The sequence below is a fragment of the Monodelphis domestica genome, chromosome 2 (assembly GCF_027887165.1).
Source record: "Monodelphis domestica isolate mMonDom1 chromosome 2, mMonDom1.pri, whole genome shotgun sequence".
NCBI lineage: Eukaryota > Metazoa > Chordata > Mammalia > Didelphimorphia > Didelphidae > Monodelphis > Monodelphis domestica.
This window is the reverse complement of record NC_077228.1, coordinates 272,686,443-272,707,730: the sequence shown is the minus strand read 5'-3', so window position 1 is coordinate 272,707,730 and position 21,288 is coordinate 272,686,443. Positions and strand designations below refer to the sequence as shown.

At 39.8% G+C, this 21,288-nt stretch overlaps 2 protein-coding genes and 1 pseudogene across 3 annotated transcripts in view; all 3 read left to right on the top strand.

Moving 5' to 3' along the window:
• Positions 1 to 577: 577 nt before the first annotated feature.
• On the top strand, positions 578 to 2,204 carry LOC103095456 (BAG family molecular chaperone regulator 4-like; annotated as a pseudogene).
• LOC130457348 (BAG family molecular chaperone regulator 4-like) lies at positions 1,562 to 2,204 on the top strand. Its single transcript, XM_056818076.1, has one exon. The coding sequence runs from the start codon at positions 1,642 to 1,644 to the stop codon at positions 2,029 to 2,031; it is 390 nt and encodes a 129-aa protein (XP_056674054.1). The 5' UTR covers positions 1,562 to 1,641; the 3' UTR covers positions 2,032 to 2,204.
• A 4,444-nt stretch (positions 2,205 to 6,648) lies between these two features.
• Positions 6,649 to 21,288, top strand: part of TCP11 (t-complex 11) — a 41,003-nt gene continuing 26,363 nt past the window's right edge. The window contains exons 1-2 of one of the 2 annotated variants that reach the window (XM_007483714.3): positions 6,649 to 6,918; positions 7,545 to 7,685. In XM_007483714.3, the coding sequence (XP_007483776.1) occupies positions 7,559 to 7,685 (127 nt within the window). In that variant the 5' untranslated portion in view covers positions 6,649 to 6,918; positions 7,545 to 7,558. Of the gene's footprint in view, positions 6,919 to 7,544; positions 7,686 to 21,288 lie in introns of those variants that run through there. The other variant, XM_007483715.3, reaches the window with a different exon arrangement.

Sequence of the window (21,288 nt, the reverse complement as noted above, 5' to 3'; positions counted from 1 at the left end):
CTCTCAAATGTTCAAAGAGCAATCCATCCCAATCCTATATAAACTTAAAAAAAAAAGATAAAGAAGGATTCTTACCGAATTCCTTTTGTGACACAAATATGGTGCTGATACCTAAACTAGGGAAAGCAAAAGGAAAGAAAACTATAAACCAATTTCTTTAATGAATACTGATGTGAAAATTTTAAATAAATACTAGCAAGGAGATTATAGCAAGGCGATATAAATCTATCATAAAGATAACACACCACACATCCGGGTCAAATTTGTACCAGAAATGTGAGACTAGTTCAATATTGGGGATATTGCCAGTATAAAATATACATACATATGTATATATATATATTAAAAACAAAAACAAAAATAATATTATTATATTGATAGATACAGAAAAATAATTTGACAAAATATAACACCGATTCCTATTTTTAAAAAACCAGAAATTATAGGGACAATGGGACCTTTTTTAAAATGAAAAGTGTTTATATAAAACCAAGAACAAGTATTATCTGCAACAGGTATAAACCTGAAGTATTCCCAATAAGATAAAAAATGAGATTGGGCTCGGGGTGGGGGGAGCGGGAAGTGCGGCGGGATAGCGGAGCCAATGTCTACCCTGAGAAGATCGGGCTATGGCCCGAGTGACGGCCCGGGCTACAGCCGCTACTACGGGGCTGGACCCGGACCGGGACCCAGCATTGGAGACGTGCCACCGCCTGGGCCTCCCACCTCGTCACGACCCGAGCCGCCTCCCCCTCCGCCTCCTGGGCCCTGGAGGATGCGCGGAGGCGGCCCCGCGGAGGCTGTGTGACCCAGAGAAGGCAGCGGCGCTTGCGGAGCCTGCGGAGGCGGCGGGGGCTACTACCCCAGTGGAGCCGCCTGGCCGGACCCCTGTCGGGCCGGAGGCCACCAGGAGCGGTCACCTTATCCTAGCTATGGACCCAGCTACTGGAATTCAGCAGCCCCAACTAGGGCTCCATATCCAAGCGCATATCCTGGAAGACAGGATTTGCAAAGCCAGGGAATGGATTCCTACACAAATGGGGCCTATGGTCCACCATACCCCACAGGCCCCGGAGCAACAGCATCCTCATATTCTGGGACTTACTACTCATCTGGGCATCCCCCAGCCCCTTATACGACAGATGTGCCAAGCACTTATCATTCCCCCGGCAACAGCCCAAACCCTGTTTCTCTTGGACTTATCCACAGCAAGACTGTCAGACTGAAGGACCTCCTCTGAGGGGGCATGTTCCAGGATATCCTATGTCCCAGAGTCCTGGGATGGCCCACCCCCATTACTCATACGGGGATGGAAATCCTAATGTCCCACCACCAGCACCACCACCCCTCCGAACACAGGAGCAAGTATGGACCTCCTCTGGGGTTTATGGAATGACAACACGTTACTCTTGGCCTTCTTCAGCTGCACCCTCGGCACAATCTGGGAATTACTTTATGTCAGGATCCACTTCGTCATGGTCCAGCAGTGCATCCTCTCAGCCACCTCCTTCACCCCCACCCCCTCCACCTCCACCCCCACCTCCCACCCAGGATTCCAAGGATCCCTCATAGCCAAAGCAAGGTGTGAACCGGAACAACTTTCCCAGCGATGTCCATCAGTACGAATCCTCCTCAGAAACTATGAGCAGTAATCCAGACCTCTTCACTTCCAAAGTTCAGTACAGTACCCAGCCTCAGATGTACGGTAACTCAGGCAGGAGAATTCCCAGCAATCAAGATATGGGATATAAAATCCCTGATGATTCATCTTCAGACGAAGGTCAACCACCAGGTATTAAAAAAACCACACAAGTGCTAGAGAAAGTTCAATACCTTGAACAAGAAGTAGACAAGTTTGTAGGGAAAAAGACAGACAAGACTTACTGGCTTCTAGAAGAAATGCTAACCAAGGAGCTCTTGGAAATGGATTCAGTTGAAACTGGTGGCCAGGACACTATTCGACAGGCAAGAAAAGAGGCTGTTTATAAGATCCAGGCCATACTGGAAAAACTGGAAGAAGCAGCATTATGAGAAGGATAAGCAACTAGTAGAAGCCTGTTACTAACATGACCAAAGATCTCGTGATTTTGGTTAATTCTTATCCCTTTGAAACTGCTGTTGATGATAAGAAGCAATAAATTCTGACTTTCCCTTCCATTTAAAATGATTAAAAAAGAAAAAGTGGCAAAAGACTTGGAAGAACATTTTGGTTCCGAATTGTTTTCAGTTTGTGTTTCAGACCAATGAATGTAATAGGAAACTATGGAACCAGCAGCATTACCAAGTCAGCCACTAGTTTTGATGGCATCTAGGGATGTCTACCGGCTTCTTTTCAGCAGAAGGGAAATTCACTTTATGTAACAGGCTTATCAGAACCAGGCCAGATAAGGCTGGCTATAAGCTGAAGCAAACAGGCACTGTTTTTTAAAGAGCTGGAATACTTGTCAAATTTTGTATGTCGTGAAGGCTTTATAACATGCACTCCGTGTGTAAATTATAGTTTGGATTTGAGCCTCCTTGGGCCTGTCTTGTGTTACTATTTACAGCTCCATAAATCTGGTCATGTGGATTGAAATGTATCATTCCCTATTTGGTTCACTCATATAGTAGTCATATGTTAAAAGTGACCATACAAGAGACTGTATCGATAGCCTGTCAGTGTGGCAGCTCTGAATATTAGTTTATACCTTTCCAGCTCTTGGAAATACTGCAATGTTTAGTGATATTCTTGATTGTGAATTGTTGTTCCCCTCTCTCCTTTGTGCAAATCATCATTAGGTTGGAATTTTTGCCCATAAAATATAGTAGTGGAAGCAGAATTTGGATATGGCAATATTAACTTAAGAGTGAATGTGTTCACAGATTTTTTTTTAATTTTTTACATCTGAATGGGATTTGGGTGAAGATCTACTTTAAATTATCTTTTTCACACAGTGTAATTTTGTTTTCCACTGTATCATATACACTTGCTGCTTCTATACATAGAGCGCTGTGATAACCACAGGTAAGATATGAAACATCACAGTGACTAGAAAGTTACTTCGAGAAATAATAAACTTGATTGAAACCTGATTATTTGGTTAATAGCACTCTCCAACTCAGACAATTAATTTTTGCCCTCAGTATTCTTATGAACAGAGTAGAGTTCTGTTCGGTTTACAGCTATGCAAAATGAGTGTGAAAGCCAATTATGAACGTTTAGGAAGAGAATCAGCCATATAGCTTGAATAAGAATTCAGGGTTTTGTTTTCATCATATTCTAAAAGTGTACCTACCTGGTTATCCAGTCTTGCTAAAAGCAAATTAATTCCATGGCTAGAACTCCCTTTTTAACAAAGGTCTGCTTTAAGCCACTGTTAGCTCAGTTATCTGTCTATACCAAACTTTAGCAAGGATATTTTTTAAATGATACTATATCTGGTGGTTTGGGCAGTCGGTAGTGCCGTTTTAAGAAAGAGACTTGTGAAATACACTGAATTGAATTATCTGTGGTGGGCATCAGCATATTGAAAAACCTAGCTATTCCTAAATAGCAAATCCATGCAACAGTGGCATTTTGTAAGACTAACAGCCTCATTAGTGTTAAAAGGGAAATGTGATGAGAAGAATATTAGCACATACTATTACTTATAGTTTTGATGAATGATTTTACAGTTGGATGTATTGATAATTTATTTCAGGGCCATAGCCCGAGTTTAAGAACCTTAAGGGAAAAAAAGTAAGTATTACTGAACTTAGAAAACATTAAGTATATTGAACTACAGAAAAGGAAAGAGCCATTAAAGCTATGTTAAAGTTAACTTAAGACATCATTTCAGGAACATAGTGGGTTATAAGGGGTTATATATATCAAATGATTCATTTCTTTCTTGCTTTAACATGTGATATACTATTTCCCCAAAGACTGAAATTGGTCTAAGAGGATTAGGATAATTCAGGCAAACTCCCAACTTTCCTGAATTAAAATATGAACACCAAGTTGTGAGCAATGAATACAAATGCAGACAAAAAAACTTAAGGGAAAAATTAAGCAAGTAATTTCTGTTAGGAGCTATGAAGAAATTGAAAGGTGATAACAGTGTCCCTGATTTATTGGGCTGGTTCAGCTTTTGGGAAGGCCAGTATTGACATGTTTATTTTAGAAAATTAAGAGTTTCCTTGAATGTTTGCATTAAAACCTGAGCTTGTTTTATACAAACAAAATTTTTTTAAGTTAGTTTTTGATGTCTGTGCCATATTCTGTTGGGTATCACTTTCACCTGAATCTTAAATAAAGTTACTCAGACATGGCTTATTAAATACAACCGAGTTTTCTTTATAATAAGGCCACTCCCTGTTAAAAGTACGAAAAAAAAAAATAAAAACTTTACAAAAACACAAAAAAATGAAACAAGGATGTCCATTATCACCACTATTATTCAATATTGTATAGAAATAGTACATATAGCATTTAAGACAAGAAAAAGAATGTGAAGAAATAAAAATAGACAGTGAAGAAACAAAACTATCACTTTTTACAGATATGGTATACTTAGGGAAATCTAGAGAATTAACTAAAAAACTAATTGAAACAATCAACAACTTTGGCAAAACTGCAAGATATAAAAAAAATCCCACATAATTACCAATATTTCTATATAATACCAACAAAATCTAGTATTAAGAAATAGAAAGAGAAATTCCATTTACTATAACTACTGGCAATCTAAAATTCTTTGGTGTTTACTTGCCAAGACAAATCCAGTGATTATGTGAAAACAATTATGAAACAATTTTCACAGAAATAAAGACAGATATAAACAACTGGAGATATATTAGCTGCTCATGGGTAGGTTGAGTAAATAGAATAAAAATTACAATTCTACCTAAGTTAATTTACTTTCTTAGTGTCATACCAATCAAATCACCAAAAAATTATTGTATAGAGCTAGAAAAAATAGTAATAAAATTAATCTGGAAGAACAAAAGGTCAAGAATATCAAAAGAATCAATGAAAAAACCGTGAAAGAAGGCATCATAACAGTACAGATTTCAAAATACATTATAAAATGGTAATTGTCAAAACAATCTGATAGTAACTAAGAAATAAAGTGGTGGTTCAGTGGAATAAATTATGTATACAATATACAAGTAGTAAATGTCCATAGTAACCTAGTGTTTGATAAACCCAACCATCCAAGTTTTGGGGATAACAAATCACCATTTGACAAAAGTTGCTAAGAAAACTGGAAAGTAGTTTGGCAGAAAATAAAGACCAATATTTCATACTGTATATTAAAATAAAGTCAAAATGGATAAATAAGTGAGACATATAAAGGGTGACATTATAGGTAAAATAGGGGAGCCTGGAACAAAGTACCTGTCAGATCTATGGATGAGGGAAGAGTTTATGACCAAGAGACAGAGCATCACAGGATACAAAATGGATAATTTTGATGACATGAAATTAAAAGGCTTTTGCACAAATAAAACTAATACAGTCAAAATTAAATGGAAAACAGAAAACTAGGGGAAAGCAAGTTTCTCTGATAAAGGCCTTATTTCTCAAATACATAAGGAACTGAGCCAAATTTATTAAAATAAAAGCCATTCCCCAGTTGATAAATGGTCAAAGGCTATGAACAGGCTATTTTCAGAAGAATCAATAGTAACTCAAAAAATGCTCTATAGCGGGGCAGCTGGGTGGCTCAGTGGTTTGGGAGTCAGTCCCAGAGACAGGAGGTCCTGGATTCAAATGTGACCTCAGATACTTCCTAGCTGTGACTGGGCAAGCCACTTAACACCTATTGCCTAGCCCTTACCACTCTTCTGTCTTAGAACCAATACAGCATTGGTTCTAAGATGTAGGGTAAAGGTTTAAAAGGTTTAAAAAAAATGCTCTAAATCATTGCTGATTAGAGAAACAAAACAAGTCTGAGATGACAAATCCTACCTATCAGATTGGCTAATATGACATAAAAGGGAAATGACAAATACTGGAGAGGATGTGGAAAAATTGAGTTATTAATGTACTATTGGTAGAGTTGTAAACTGCTCCAGCTATTCTGGAGAACAATTTGGAACTATGGCTGAAGAACTATACAATTGGGCATACCCTGTGACCCAGCAATATTTGCTTGCCTAGAACGGTTCATCAGTATTATATGAAGGCTCCATGATGGATCTTTGCATCATGACCTGATCTGTGCTTTAGGAAAATCACTTTGGAGGATGGATTGGAAGCAGGCCGACCTACCAGTATGTCATTGCAGTAGTGTAGGCAGGAGCCTGCACCAATGATGGCTGCGTCACGCAGGGTGTTACCAGGGGGAAATTGACAGCTCTTGTCAATGGCTTGGAAATGAGGGTGAGAGACAAAGAGGAATCTAGGGAAGGTGGGAGGGGGTGATTTAGGGGGAAAGATGATGAGCATGTTGAGTTTAGGATGTGTCTCTGGATCTTACCGCTGTATGTCTCTGTCTCAGTCAGTCTGTGTCCGTCTCTGCATCTGGCAGTTTCGGGGTCTGTCTGTCCAACTGCCTGGAACTGCTCTTGGCACGGGTTTCTATTCTCCCTCCCGTCTGATGCCCTTTGGATCCGTCCGTGCCTCCCCTCCAAATGGAACAGTCCAGCGGAGCCTCACCGGTTCTGTCCTCTCGGCCATGTGGTCGTCACCCTGGTTGCCCTGGGCGACGGGCGGCGGTTTGTTTTCAAATCCCGGACTCTCCCACTTTGAGCTGTGGACGCTGGGTGCGGGGGCGCGCGACAGGTGGCGCAGTTTCCCCACAGGTTCCTGGACCGTTTTTCGGCTGACGCTCCCCCCTTTGGTGACTGAGTCGGGGCGCCGTGGTGCGGTCCGATCTCCAGGCAGACGCGCAGGGTGGTTCGCGTAGCAGAAGCAGCTTCAGCAGCGGGGCGAGCGGTCGAGGGTTGAAGGAGGTGAGGGCAGGCGGTGGTAGGATCTGGGGGAGGTCAAAAGCCACTAGGGACCTTTAGGCCGTCTCTCTCAAGGAAGGAAACTGAAGCCCAGAGAGGGCGAGCCCAAAATCACACAGTGAACCAGGCAGGAGGTGGCGACGGATCTGAACTCCCGGCCCATCCATCCCTATAAGTCTGCGGCAGCAGCCTTGTAGGATAGAGGAGGGAAGGCAGTGCTCTCCAGAGCCCTCCTCTTGTAGGCAGGGCCGGATGGGCAGGCCGGGAAACAACCCACCCCGGACTCCAAACTCATCCGTATTAAGTTGTCTTAATCTCGCTCTGTAGTGTAAAGAATATCACTGAAGACCAGAGTTCGAATCTCAGACCTGTTCTCCAGAGAGACTTAAGTGGCAAGTCACTCAACCCCTATGGGCCTCATTTTCCCATCCTAGATGGGAAACTAGGTGGACTAGATGACCTCTAAGGCCCCATCCATCTCTGAGATGGATTCTCTCAGCGTCCCACCCGCCTTGGGGTTGGGGTGGAGGGTTCTGAGGAGTACAATGTGACCTGGGTTAGAACTTGGAGAGAATAACTCTTCTGTTGAGGGCTAAAAGCAAAACCCTTCCCTTTCAATCCATCCCCAGATAACATCATTAGGATGCAAGACGTCCAGAAGAATAATCCACAGAGTGAGGATCCCAGAGAAATCCACAGTGGGACCTGCAAGACAGTGATACCAAGCTGTGACCAGGGAAACTGCAGCACCTGCCCAGATCAGCCTTCTTGTATGTCTAGGATTTCTGTCCACCACAAGAGGTTTCTTGGTCAAGGCACTGACTCAGTGCTCCAGATGGCTGCTACTAATGAGATAATGAGGGAAGGTGGTTCCTCTTAAAGGGACATCTGTGTCCAATTACTGCTTATATAATTAATTTTTTTTCTTCCTTCCCTTGTTTGCCTTCATTTTTTCTCCCTTTCCCCCTCCTTATCCCCCTTTTTTTCTAGCATGCGTTTTTAATGCCTGTTGCTTAATAATTCAGATCCAAAAGGATTTTGATCTCCTTTTCTAGAGAAAAAGGTACCATAATTATTTAAACTTGATAGCCCAATATAGCAGGTTCAGGACACCGAAAATATTCCTTCCTCTCCAAAATTAAGTATAATAGCTAAATCTTTGATCTTTGATTATTATGGTAGGTTTGATAAAGCCTAAATTTTATGAAGATAAGAATTTCTGGTACTATTCTTCAGTTGGGGTATCTCTAATGGTATTTAGTTGACACAGGTGACACAAGAACTAATAATACAATTAGGTCTAACTGATTCTCAGGCTGCCCCACTTATCCACTACACTGCTTACCTTGTTGTTGTTGTTGTTGTTTAAACCCTTACCTTCCATCTTGGAATCAATACTATGTACTCATTCTAAGGCAGAAGAGTGGTAAGGGCTAGGCAATGGGGCTTAAGTGACTTTCCCAGGATCACACTGCTGGGAAGTGTCTGAGGACAGATCTGAACCTAGGACCTGGATCTCTAGGCCTGACTCTCAATCCACTGAGCCACCCAGCTGCCCCCTTACACTGCTTATCTTTGCGTATATATATATATATATATATATATATTTACATAAAATCCATATATATATATAAATATATATATAAAATCCATATATATATATATGGATTTTATGTAAATGTTATTGAGTCTATTGGCCCTTCCATTCCTTTCCACATACAGAGGAAGGACATTTGGTATTTTGTTTGGACAGGTTAAACCTCAGGCCTCACTTCTCTTCAAATGAAACAGAATATCTTCCTTTTGTGTGTGGGTTTACTAGATGACTGCTGAGGTCCCTTCCAACTTTCAAATTTGGTGATTCTATGATCAAACTGTCAGGTTTGCCAACTGTAGCAGATATCTGAAACTGAGCTAAAATTTTTAAAGACTTGAGAAAATCAAGCCTGAATCTATGCTACTGTAAAAGCTTTATTATCCCCCATGTCTCTTTTGTGACCACTTGGTGTCAGTACTAGCCTATAGAAAACAACTTAAAGAAGCATTTATTAAGTTATGGTGCTCTGGAATATCCATATCTGGTTTTACTCAATAGTGGTCTTCTGAAAATTGACTATTTTCTGAAATTGACTAGTTCTAAACTGACTCATTTGGGGAAATCACTGTTTAAAGGAATGCAATGGTGAATCTAAAGCAAATAATATTTTAATAAAATTCATCAGTTTTTTCATTAACTCCAGATATTTATTTTATATATGGGTTTATCTAAATCAATATATACTAAACCCTGATCATCTTAATGAGTGAACTTTTTTTATTGTAGGATAATAAAGAATAAAGAATGAAGGGCAACATTGTCATATTAGTGAGAGCCCGTTTTTAGTTTGTTTCTTTTCCCCATAAATATTATACTATTACATAAATGGAAATGAGCAATCTATAGGATTTCAGAATGTCCTGCAGATTTATCGGAGATATAGGAGAGACCTGAAGGATATGGTGCATGCTGGGAATACTATTGTCAGAAGGACTGACAAAAAGAAAAAAATTCTTCTAGTCCTTTGAATATTTTGACCCTAAAATGCTTTTTATTCCAACGATTCTAGTATGCTATTATTATAATGCTGTAATTGTACTTTGATCATCTAGTATGGTAGATGAGAGATAACATTGTAAAGTTAAAAATAATCTTTGTTCAATTTGGGGTTAATTTCTATGCCAGGTATTCTGGCAATTGATTCCATTCTACTCAGCAGGCATAGCCAGCTTCTTCTAGCCTATAGCTAAAGTCAAACTGTTAGGCTGTTGCTGTGACTGAGAGCAGCAGTGGGATATAAATTGACCTATATTATGGCAAATGTAGGTCAAAACCTAGATTTTTATCTAGGTTTTCTACTTCTAAATTATATTCTGTGCATTCCTGTGTCTCAATTGAGGCAAATTTTGTGTGTGCTTAGAAGAATCTGTCACTAAATCTCATCTTTAAGAATCTGTCTTTATCACGAAATCTTCTTTACCCCATAACATACATATGCAAATTTTTTAAAATATGTAATATTGGGAGGTCTGAACTGAGATTTCATTACTATCAGGAATATCCTGTATAGAAATTTTCTGCACTGTTGCAGATTGACAACTCATCTGTAATTTAGGGTTTTAGGGAGTTAATTGCCTGAAGCTCAGAGGTTAAGCATTGATTTATCCATGGTCTCACAGTAAGTCTGGTTAAAGACAGGTCCTGAACCCAGGCCTTCCTGACTAAGACCAACCTTCTAGTCACTATACAGTGCTGCCTTTATATAACCTGTATTAAATTCCTGGCAAGAGAACTAGGGACATGTATAAATATTTGCTCTTAAGTTATGACTCCTGGGATAGGGGAGTGCTCTTCACTGTGACCTAGCTTGACATAGTATTTATATATAGTTTTTGGTTATTTTCCTATCATGATACCAAGCATCATTTTATCTACTAAAATATTTTAAATCTTCTGTGTATTCAATCTTGTCACACTATGTTACTAAGTTGCATTTTAAGCACCACTTTATCCTGTATTTGGAGAGTTCTTTTCTAGGGTTACCGAGTTCTTATATACTTCACAGAATCTCTGAGTTAGAAGGGGGGACCATAGAAGTCATCTTATTCTTGATCAGAAATTGATTATATGCTATTGCCAACAACTGATTATCCAAGGCTGGATCCAGTGGAGGGAGCCCACTACCTCCAAGACCAGTTGTTTGTATTTTTGGACAGCTCTGATTCTTAGGAAGTATTTGTTTTTCCTTGCTTGAGTCTTTGGCTTTTTGTGATATTTCTTTTTCCTGATTTTCCTCTTTCATGTTTGATTGCTCCTTCTCAGCCTTCTTTGCTGGATCATCACCCTTGTCATGCCCTCTAACCATTTAACTCTTAAAGTTCTGTCCTGGGACCTTTTTTACTTTCTACACCCCCTTTCTTGGTGTTTTCAACTATCTCCAGTGTGTTAAATGATCATCTCTTTGGAGATAATTCCCTGATCAAAATATTCAGCCTCCAAGTCTCCTCTATCACCAATACAGAGCTGCTGAATTTTTTTAACTGGAGGTCCTATAGGTATCAAAACTTGACCTGTTACAAACAGAACTCATCTTTTCCCCCCAAATCCACCCCTCTTTCTAACTTCCCTATTTCAAGAGGGTCACTTTGCTGGTTATCCAGGTTTTAGACCTCAGGATCATCCTCATCTCATTCTCTTTCATCTGGTTGATTCTTCTTCCACAGCATCCCTTGTTTTTGTCCCCTTCCCTCCACTCACACAAACACCATCTAGTTCAGTTTCTTCATCTCTTCATACCTGGACCATTGCAATAGCCTTCTAATTGGACTCTTTTCTAGTTGTTTTACTTCTCTAATCCATCTATATAGTTTACAAAATAATCTTCTTAAAGCATAAATCTCTTACTAGTTGGCTCCCTTTCTCCAGAATCTTTAGTGACTCCCAGTCACCTCTAGGGAAAAAGAATACAAATTCCTCAGATTAGTATTTAAAGTCCTTATCGGTTTGAAAACTCTAGCCTTACCTTTTCAGACTTATTGTAAATGATTCTCCTTCATGCCTTGTTTTCCAGATGGACTGGCCCACTTGCTATTTCTTAAACTCAGTATTCCATTTTCCTTCGTCTGGGGATAGGCTGTCTCCTTGTGCCTGCAATGCACTGCCTCCTCATCTGTGCCTCTTAGAATCCCAAATTTCTTCAAAATTTTTGTTCTATTCTTGATCTTCATTGTTGTTAATGCTCTGTCCCTACTCTTCAAATGCTTATGTAGTTCTCTAATTACTTGCATCTCTTCATAATGGGACTGTTTTGTCTTTGTATCCTCAGTGCCTGGCATGGTGCTTGGCCAGTAGTAGGTGCTAAATACATTTTTTGCTAGATTGGATTAGATTTGCTCTGTGTCTAAATCTATCTGGGCAATTTCTGCCTATGATTCCTACTTCTCTTTGGGGCTCAGCAGAACAAGTCTAATTGGCTTTGATATGATAACCCTTCACACACTTAAAGATAACTCTCAAGTTCTCTCTTCTCCAGGCTAAACCTCAACTGATCCTCCCAGGCTTTCTAATCTAGTCAGATGTTTTTCCTAAGTATAATACCCAGAAAAGAACATACTACTGTGGATGTGGGTGAGGGCTAAGGACAGTAAGCTCTCCACCTCTCTCCCTTTGGATATTTCAGCTCTCAATGCAGCCTACGATTGCAGCTTTTCTTGGGGCACCGTATAACTGCTGATTTTGATTGAGTTCAGGAAATTAAAATGCCTTGGTCTTTTTCAGACTAGCTCTTATTCCCCCATGCCCATCCTTATCCTGTACTGAAATTAAATTTTTTCCCAAACATTCTATTTATCCCTATTAAATTAAAATTCAATTCTCCAGATATTTAGTGTCTACTTCATGCATGACCAAAATGAAATAATGCCTGCCCTCAAGAAGTATACATTCTAGTGGGGGTGGAAGCAGTACATAATATAGATATAGATATGCAAGTATTAAATTTACATATCTAAAGGAAGCACTAGAAACTGGAGAAGTGGTGAAGAAAGACTTGGAAGATGGCATTGCCATTGGAGCAGAACCTTGCAGGAAGTGAGAGATCTTAAATGGTTAACCTGAATAAAGTAGAGTACAGCAAACTATCACTTCCCTTTTTCTGGAAGGTACACTTCTCCAAAAACTACCCACCTCTTCTTTACCAGGAAACAGGATCAGCCACACCTCCCCAATCCTCTGTGAAGTTTCTTTTTTAAAGCCTTTCCCCCAAAACCTCAACCTGCTCCTGGTTTTATTATTTCTATGGCACTAACCTTTTGCCCAGAGTCCATGTTCTTCTTGGAGTTATGTTTAACTCTTTACCCTATTTCACCTCTTCCATCTAGTCAATTACAAGGCATCATGGATTCCCTTTCCACTACACTTCTTCCCATCTGTTTCAACTCTATTCTTACAACCATTTTGTTTTTATTTGTTTATTTAAAACCATTACCTTCTGTTTTACTATCCTTTTTTTTTTAAACCCTCACCTTCCATCTTGGAATCAATACTGTGTATTAGTTCCAAGGTAGAAGAGTAGTAAGGACTAGGTAATGGAGTTAAGTGACTTGTCCAGGGGCACACAGATGGGAAGTATCTCAGGTCAGATTTGAACCCAGGTCCTCCCATCTCCAGGCTTGTCACTTCATCCACCAGGGTACCTAACTGCCCCTTTTACAACCACTTTAATGCAGGTCCTCCTTAGCCCCATCTACATAATTAATAACCTTCATAGAATCTTCCCACTTATATCCTCTCCTCCAATCTGTTTTTTATGCCACTGACAAGGATACTCCTTATGAAGAAGAGTGGCTCTGTTACTCCTCCACTTTAAAACTTCAGTTTTAAGCCATTATCAGTGATATCAAAAAGACTGAAAAAAAGCAGGAGAGTTTTGTGCTGGATGATTGGAGAAGAGAGAATATTTTCAAGTTGAGATAATGAAGTCCGTAAACTATGGACCAGTGAGTTTATCTTTTAATTCTTGACACAATTCTTAAATATACGATTAAAGGCATGGTTAGTGAATATCTAGAAACGGAAGAGTAACCACAAAGACCCAGATTAATTTAATTTCTTCTATGGACAGGATTACTAAACTCGGGGGAATTCTGTAGATATAAATTACTTAACAAAGCATCAGTCCTGCTTCCAGCTTAGCCCCAGCAGCCATCATCTAGGGAAACAAAGAGTTCACCCTCTATGCCCCATCATCACTACCTTCCATAAACTAAGCAGGCAAAGCAGACTGGCCTTAGCTGGAGCAGCAAGGCATCCTGTGGGAAGTAGCATGTGCCAAGTGGGTGAAGCCACCATCACCACATCTTCTTGGATTGTGGTGGATATGGCCCAGGAATCAGAGTTCAAGAGCCCCAAGAATAACCTCCCCCTCCCTTGCCCCAGCCAACCACCACTTCTAGCCTGGTTCTCAGCCATTATAGAAGGGAGCAACCCTTGTGGATATATGATCAGCAAGCTGCCTCTGAAGGTACTATAGCTTCTGTCCACCTCTTAAAATCTATAGTTTCACTACCAAAGTCCTTAGCACTGTCAAATGGTTCAGCAACAGAAACATATGACTTTATTGATGGAAATAACATTAAAGAAGATGTTGGGGCAGCTATGTGGCTCAGTGGATAGAGAGCCTGGCCTAGAAATGGAAGGCCCTAGCTTCAAATCTGATACTTCCTAGCTTTATGACCCTGGGCAAGTCACTTAGCCCCAATTGCCAATGTCTTCCCACTCTTCTGCCTTGTAACCAATACAGTCTTGATTCTAAAATGGAAGATAAGGGTTTAAAAAATACATTACCATTTGCTTTGCTGCTACAACCTAAGATTCACTGGGCCTTCCTATCTCACTGGCAGCTGATGCTTCCTATGCCTTGTTTCCCCCTATTAGGATGTGAGCTCCCTTGAGGATAGGGACTTTAGGTTTTCTATTTGTATCTCTAGCACTTAGCATGGTGCTTTGTACTTAGTGCTTAATAATATTTTTGCCTTTACTCATTCATAAAGCTATAGGCATAGACAACAATACATTTAGATTTATACAAAACTAATAGAATGGCTGGTCTTTGATGGTCCAATAACGTGAAAAGGGATCTCCAGGGATTTGTCCTTGGTGCTCTGCTGTTAGGCATTTTTATCAGTGGCTTAACATTGATGACATACTTTCCAAATTTTCTAGTGGCAATATAATAATATGGAATTTAATAAGCATAAACAGAAAGTCTTATGTGTGGATTTTTAAAAAGTCACCCAGCTGTCCCCAGTGAAGTAGATTTCTGATTGAGAGGCAGGCCCAGAGACGGGAGGTCCTGGGTTCAAATGTGACCTTAGACACTTCTTAGCTGTGTGACTCTGGGCAAGTCACTTAACCCCCATTTTCTAGCCCTTACCACTCTTCTGCCTTGGAACTAATACCTAAGGCAGAAGGTAAAGGTTTAAAAATAAAATACAATATACAATTGTAGAGAATTTACATCTATTAGCAATACAGCAATTCTGCTGTAGCAGCCAAAAACTCAATATGAATCAATAGTGATGTATGGCAGCCAAAAATTTTTTTAAAGTGATCTTTTATTGTATCAGGAATGGAACAAGCAATTGATAATCCCACTATCCTTTCAGATAGTGTCTGGGAGTTTGTCTTCGATTCTAGGAACTGCATTTTGGAAAGATATTGCCAGAGAGTATTCAGAGTCAACAACAGTCAGGATGGTGAAGGGCCTCAAGTTCTTGTCAAATGAGAATCAGCTGAGGGAACTGCAGATGTTAAATTTGGAGACTTGGGAGCACATGACAGCTGTCTTCAAAGCTAATCATGTTTAAAGGGTGGTCACCAGAAGGTGGAACTAAGAATAAGAGAAAGTTGCAAAGAGACACATTTAGATTTGATGTAAGGAAACTCCCTAACAGTTGTTGTTCAGCCTTCTTTTTAGAAGAGGAACCATGATATTATGGGGTGGTGTCTTGATGTGAACTGAATTTAAGTGGAGCAGAACTGCACAAAGTCCTCAGCCTCACTCTCTCTTCCAGAGTCATCAAAGGCCAGTGGCAAGACAAAAGTCAGGACACATGGTGATGACCTGGGATGCAGTAGTGACCAAGCTCTAACCATCACCTTTATGACTGTTGGAACAAATTGTTCTCTTTCATCCCTCCCACTGGGGGGGGGGGCCTTCACATACTTGGGATAGACATCCTCCTAACTTACCAATGGGTTTGAAGTGTGTTGCTTACCCTCAATATGGTTTAGGCCATCTTCCAAGATGGTTTTACCAGAGCTTGGCTACTATACCTGCTATAGCTTCTTAGAGCTACAAATGAGAGCTGTGTGAAAGGGAGGGCAACAAAGGTGAATGAGCAGCCCTGAATAGGACTTGGTAAGCCCTCACACCAGAGGTGGTGCTAGCCCTATCTAAGCACCCCATGCCCCTAACTCCAAAAGCAGAATGGGTTACCCCAGAGCAATTAGACAATCAACATACAATCTGTTCAGTGCTTACTGTGTGCTAAAAACTGTGCTAAGCCTTGTAGATATAGAGGAGACTAAGCCACAACAATCCTACCGTTAAGGAGCTTCCATAGTCTAAAGAGAGACACAAGAATGAAGAGGTTCAGGAAAGATGAACAGAATAGGAGGGTGACAGAGGTGGAGGAGGGACAGGAAAGCTCCTTTAGAAAATGGCATCTGAGCCAAGTCTTTAAAGAAGCCAGTGATGTCAAGAGCCAGAAGGAAGGAGTGAAGACAGCATTCCAAGTCTGTGGAGCATGTTCCTCAACAGAGATGAGAGACGGGGAGCTCCATGTGAGGAATAGCAGGGAGACCATAGAGAATGTGCCAGTGATTAAAGTGTGGAGGTTGGAAAGGTAGGACAGGGCCATATTGGGAAGAACCTTATATTTGATCTGAAAAATAGGGAACCAATTGAATTCATTGAGTGGGGAGAAGAGGGGCTATGTGACATGGTGAGATCTAGCCTTAGGAAAATTACCCCAGCATTTGTGTAGAGGATGGATTAGTCGGGGAAGATAAGGCAAGGTCTGGGAGGGAGGGGATGAAGGCCTGAATTTAGGCTTAGTGGTAAGTGAGTGTAGAGAAGAGCCAATGTGAAGATGAGATTTTTAATTCATTGGATATTTGAGGGGTGTAGATGAGGAGTCAAGGTTACAAAGCTGAGACAGACTGGGAAGACAGTGGTTCCCTCAAGATTACTTAGAAAGTTCTGAAGAGGGGAAGGTTGGGGTGGGGGTGGGGACATGTTTTAGACAGGTTGAGTTTGATATGCCTATGGACATTGAATTCATGTCCAATAGGCAGTTGGAGACATGGGACTAAAATGCAGAAGAGAAACCAAGGCCAGAGAGGAAAGAGAAGAGGGCCCAGACAGAGCCCTGTGCCCCGCCCTCCCCCCCAAAGGAGGAGGATCCAGCAAAAGAGACTGAGAAAGGCATGATCAGAAAGATAGGAGGAGAACAAAGAGAAAGCTGTGCCATTAAAACCCTGGCAAGAGAGAGTATCCAGAAGTAGAAGGCAAGAATCAGTTATGAATCACTTCTCAGAAAAGGTCAAATAGAGAGGTTGGATAAGCAGGTTCAGTTTGTGGTAGAATGGTTATTGGTCAGATGTAGGTTGACCATCAAGGTCCCTTCCAGCTCCAAAATTTGCAAATTTTACATCCTCTGAAGTCCATCTCAATCAAGGCATAAAAAAAGGAATGCACTGGGAGAAAGGGCAAAATTTCTTCATGTAATATAGGCAAGAAAGAGGTTTTACAATGAAGGGAGAAATGAGGGGGCAGGAAATACTTGAACCTCATATTGGAATTGGTTCAAAGAGGGAAGAATGTATATACATATTCAATTGTGTACAGACATATAACTTACCCAGTAGGGAAATAGGAGGGGAAGGGGATAAGAAAGTTAGGTGCAGGGGAATGATAAAAGGGAGGACAGATTAAGGGAGGCAAGTAATTAGAAGCAAACTTTTGAGAAGGGGCTGGATAAAAAGAGAAAAGAAAAAATAGGAGAAAATGGGATAGAAGGAAAATCCATAGCAATTAAAACTGTGAATATGAATAGAATGAGCTTAGCCATTAAACAGAAGCAGATATAGGAATGGATTAAAAAATCAGAATCCAACCAAATGTTTAAAATAGACATACCTGAAACAGAAACACACATACAGAATTAAAATAGGGCCCAGAGAAGAATTCAATATGCTTCAGCTGAACTAAAAAAGGCAGGGGTAGCAATCATGATCTCAGACAAAACAAAGGCAAAAATAGAACTAATTAAAAATTTAAAAAATTAAAAACTAATTAAAAGAAGTAATGGGGGGGGGTGACCACATTTCACTAAAAGGTACCATAGACAATGAAGGTAAGAATCAAAAAAAAAATTCAGCAAGTTTCTCTTATAAAAGTCTCATTTCTCAAATACATACCGAGTATAGAACTGAATCAAATATATAAAAATGAGAGCCATTCTCCAATTGATGAATGGTCAAAATATATTAACAGGCAGAGGAAATAAAAACGGTAGTCACATGAAAAAGATGCTCTAAATTGCTGATTAGAGAAAGGCAAAACTCTCTGAGGTACCATGTTATACCTATCAGAATTACATATATGAGAAGGTATGAGAGAAAGCTAAGTAGACTATTGATTGTTGATGAAGTGAACTGGTTCAACCATTCTGAAGAATAAGTTGATACTCTGCCCAATGGGCTATAAATCTGTGCCTTTGGCCAAGAATATTCCTATTAGGCCTATAACTCAAAGAAATATAAGGAAAAGGATCTCTATATACAAAAATATTAAAAACAGCACTTTTTTGTGGTGGCAAAGAAATAGAAATCAGGATGCTTATCAGCTGGAGAATGGATGAGCAAGTTGTGGCATCATTGGGATGGAGAATTCTGGGCCTGAAGTCAAGTAGGCCTGAGTTCAAATCTGGTTTACTTACTAGCTGTGTCACCTAGGGCAAGTCACTTAATCCTGTTGGCCTCATATCCTCATCTGTAAAATGAACTGGAGAAGGAAATGGCAAACTGCTGAAGTATCTTTGTCTAGAAAATCTAAATGGATCATGAAGCATTGGATTTGATGGAAATGGCTGAACAAGTGCTATGAGAAATGAAAAGGAGAATGTTTTCAGAAAAATAGTATTTGAACTCGTGCAAAGTGAAGTGAGAAGAGCCAGATCATTGTGTATAGTAATAGCAATGTTGCAATGATAATCAACCATGAAAAATTTAGCTACTCTGATGAATACAATGATCCAAGACAATTCCAAATGACTCATGGTGAATTTTTCTTGCTTTTGAAGAGGAAATGCTAATATGAAAATATTTTACATGATTTCACATGTATATTTGATAACATTGCTTGCCTTCTCAGGAGTGGGGAGAGAGGGTGGAGGAAAAGATGTTGGAACTCAAAACTAAAAAAGAAAACTGCTAAAAATAAATAATTAAATTTTAAAAGAGAAAATAGTCTATCTCAAAATTACATTTATCTCCTCTAAGAAGCCACCCAAATCTTCCCAATTTATAACAATCTTCTTCCTCAGACTTTACATATTACTTATTTTTGTGCCTCTTATGAACATTTTTTACGTCCTTATCTTTCTGCCTTAGAATCAATACTGGGGATTGGTTCCAATGCAGAAGAATTGTAAGGTTGGGAATTGGGTTAATTGCCCAGGATCATCCAGTCAGGTGTCTGAGGTCAGATTTGAACACAGGATGACCCCCCCCTCCCCACACACACACCTCTCTGATGAACTCTTAATGTAATGTTTTTTAAAGAGAAATTGATCTTAAGTCTCTCTACTACACTGTAAATTCCTTAAGGGTAGGGACTATGTCTTACCTAACCTTTGTGTCTTTCTCAGCACTAAGCCTAGTGTTCTGTCCACAGCAGACACAATAAATATTTTTGATTGGTTAATTGTTGCTTTAATCAAGCACCCTGTCCTTGCTGTTGATTGCATCGTGCCCTGATGCTTCTCAGAACTCCATTGGCCAATGCCTTCCCAGGTCACTTTGTCCCTTGCTCTCTTCCAGGAATGTAACTTTGCCCTCTCCATAAGGAGGGTTGTAGCAGAGGGCTTCCAGCAACCTAAAGACCACTTTTCTTCCTACAATGCAGAGATCACAGATGGCCTTCTGTGTTCCCAGGGGTTCCACAGGGCCAAGTTGTGGGGAATGTAGCCCTCATCTGAGCCCAGATCCCAGACTACTTGAAACGGTTCTTGCTACCCTCTCAGATATCCCTAGAAAGGATCCATCACTGAGAAGGCTAAGGCATGGCCTGTGTTCTTACCCTGGACTTGCTATATGCTGCACTAGAAGGTGTTTTTCCCCAAGGTTTCATAAATAAAGGCATCACTTGATGTCTCATTGCCATATAAATAGGGTATATAAGGTTTGCCTCAAACAGGTTTATTTTTGGAATGGCAGTTACCTTTTATAGAGAAGATTTAGTAAATGAATTATGCTTGGACAACACTTTAGGATTACAAAGCTTTTGTTTTCTCAAAGCCATCTCTTGAGGTTGGGACCGTAAATATCCCTGGGCAAGATGCTTCATCTCCTCTGATCCTTGGTTTTCTTATCTGTAAAAATAAAGGGATCCAACAGGAAGATTTCATAGAGTCTTTTCCTGCTTTAGCACTGTATTATTTTATCCCCATTTTATAGAGAAGGAAACAGGTTTTTGATTAAGAAATGTACCAAGAGTCAAGAAGCAGGACCAGATCATATAGAACTATAGCTCTGTGACTAATCCTCTGACCACACTATGCTATTATGCTATCTCCAGATAGTTTCCAACCATTTCCTTAATTTTCTAGTTTTCCAGGATTAAAATTCAAGTTCATTGCCCTTTGGTTTGAAGATTCTGTTCTCTCACCTTGTCATCCTATATCTCTCTTAATTTTCATTTTCTTCTTGGGGGTGGAAGAAACTGTCTCTCATTTGCTTATCTGGCTTTTCCCAACAAGGTTGGGAAGGCTGCTGTTGCCACCACAATTTAAAAAATTTTGTTAAATAATTCAAATTACATGTTAAATTTTTTAACACTCGTTTAAAAAATTTTTGAGTTTCATATTCTTCTCCTTAGAAGGCAAGCAATTTGATATCAATTATACATGTTGTGAAGTCATGAAAAAGCATATTCTATATTAGCCATGTTGCAAAAGAAAACATTTTTAAAGCCCCAAGAAAAATAAAGTTTAAAAAAGTATGCCTCAATCTATACTCAGAGTTCATCTCTAGTGATATATAACATTTTTTATCTTGAGTCCTTTGGAATTGTGTTAGATTACTGTTGATTAGCATAGCTAAGTAAAGACAGTTCATCATTGTTACACTATTGTTACTATGTACAATGTTCTTTTGGTTCTCACTTCACTTTGCATCAGTTCATATAAGTCTTTTCCAGATTTTTCTGAAACTACCCTGCTCATCATTTCTTAGAGCACAATAGTATTCCATAAAAATCACATATCACAATTTGTTCAGCCATCCCCCAATTGATGGTCATCTCCTCAATTTCTAATTTTTTGCTACCACAAAAAGAATAACATCTCCCCCCCCCCATCACCTTTCTTCCTAATTTCCCTGTTTCTGTCAAAGATGCCACTCTTTTTTTAGATATTTACATCTGCAACCTTAGAGTTATCCTCACCTCATTTTCCTCATTGCTCCTTAGAGAATAGGTCTGGCCAGCTCACATCTCTTATACTTAAGAAGCTTCAATGGTTGCCTGCTGCCTCAAGGATAAAATAGAAAAT

Bases quoted from the DNA above. Each gene is read 5' to 3' on its own strand.
- LOC130457348 (XM_056818076.1), top strand. From the start codon at position 1,642: ATGAGCAGTAATCCAGACCTCTTCACTTCCAAAGTTCAGTACAGTACC.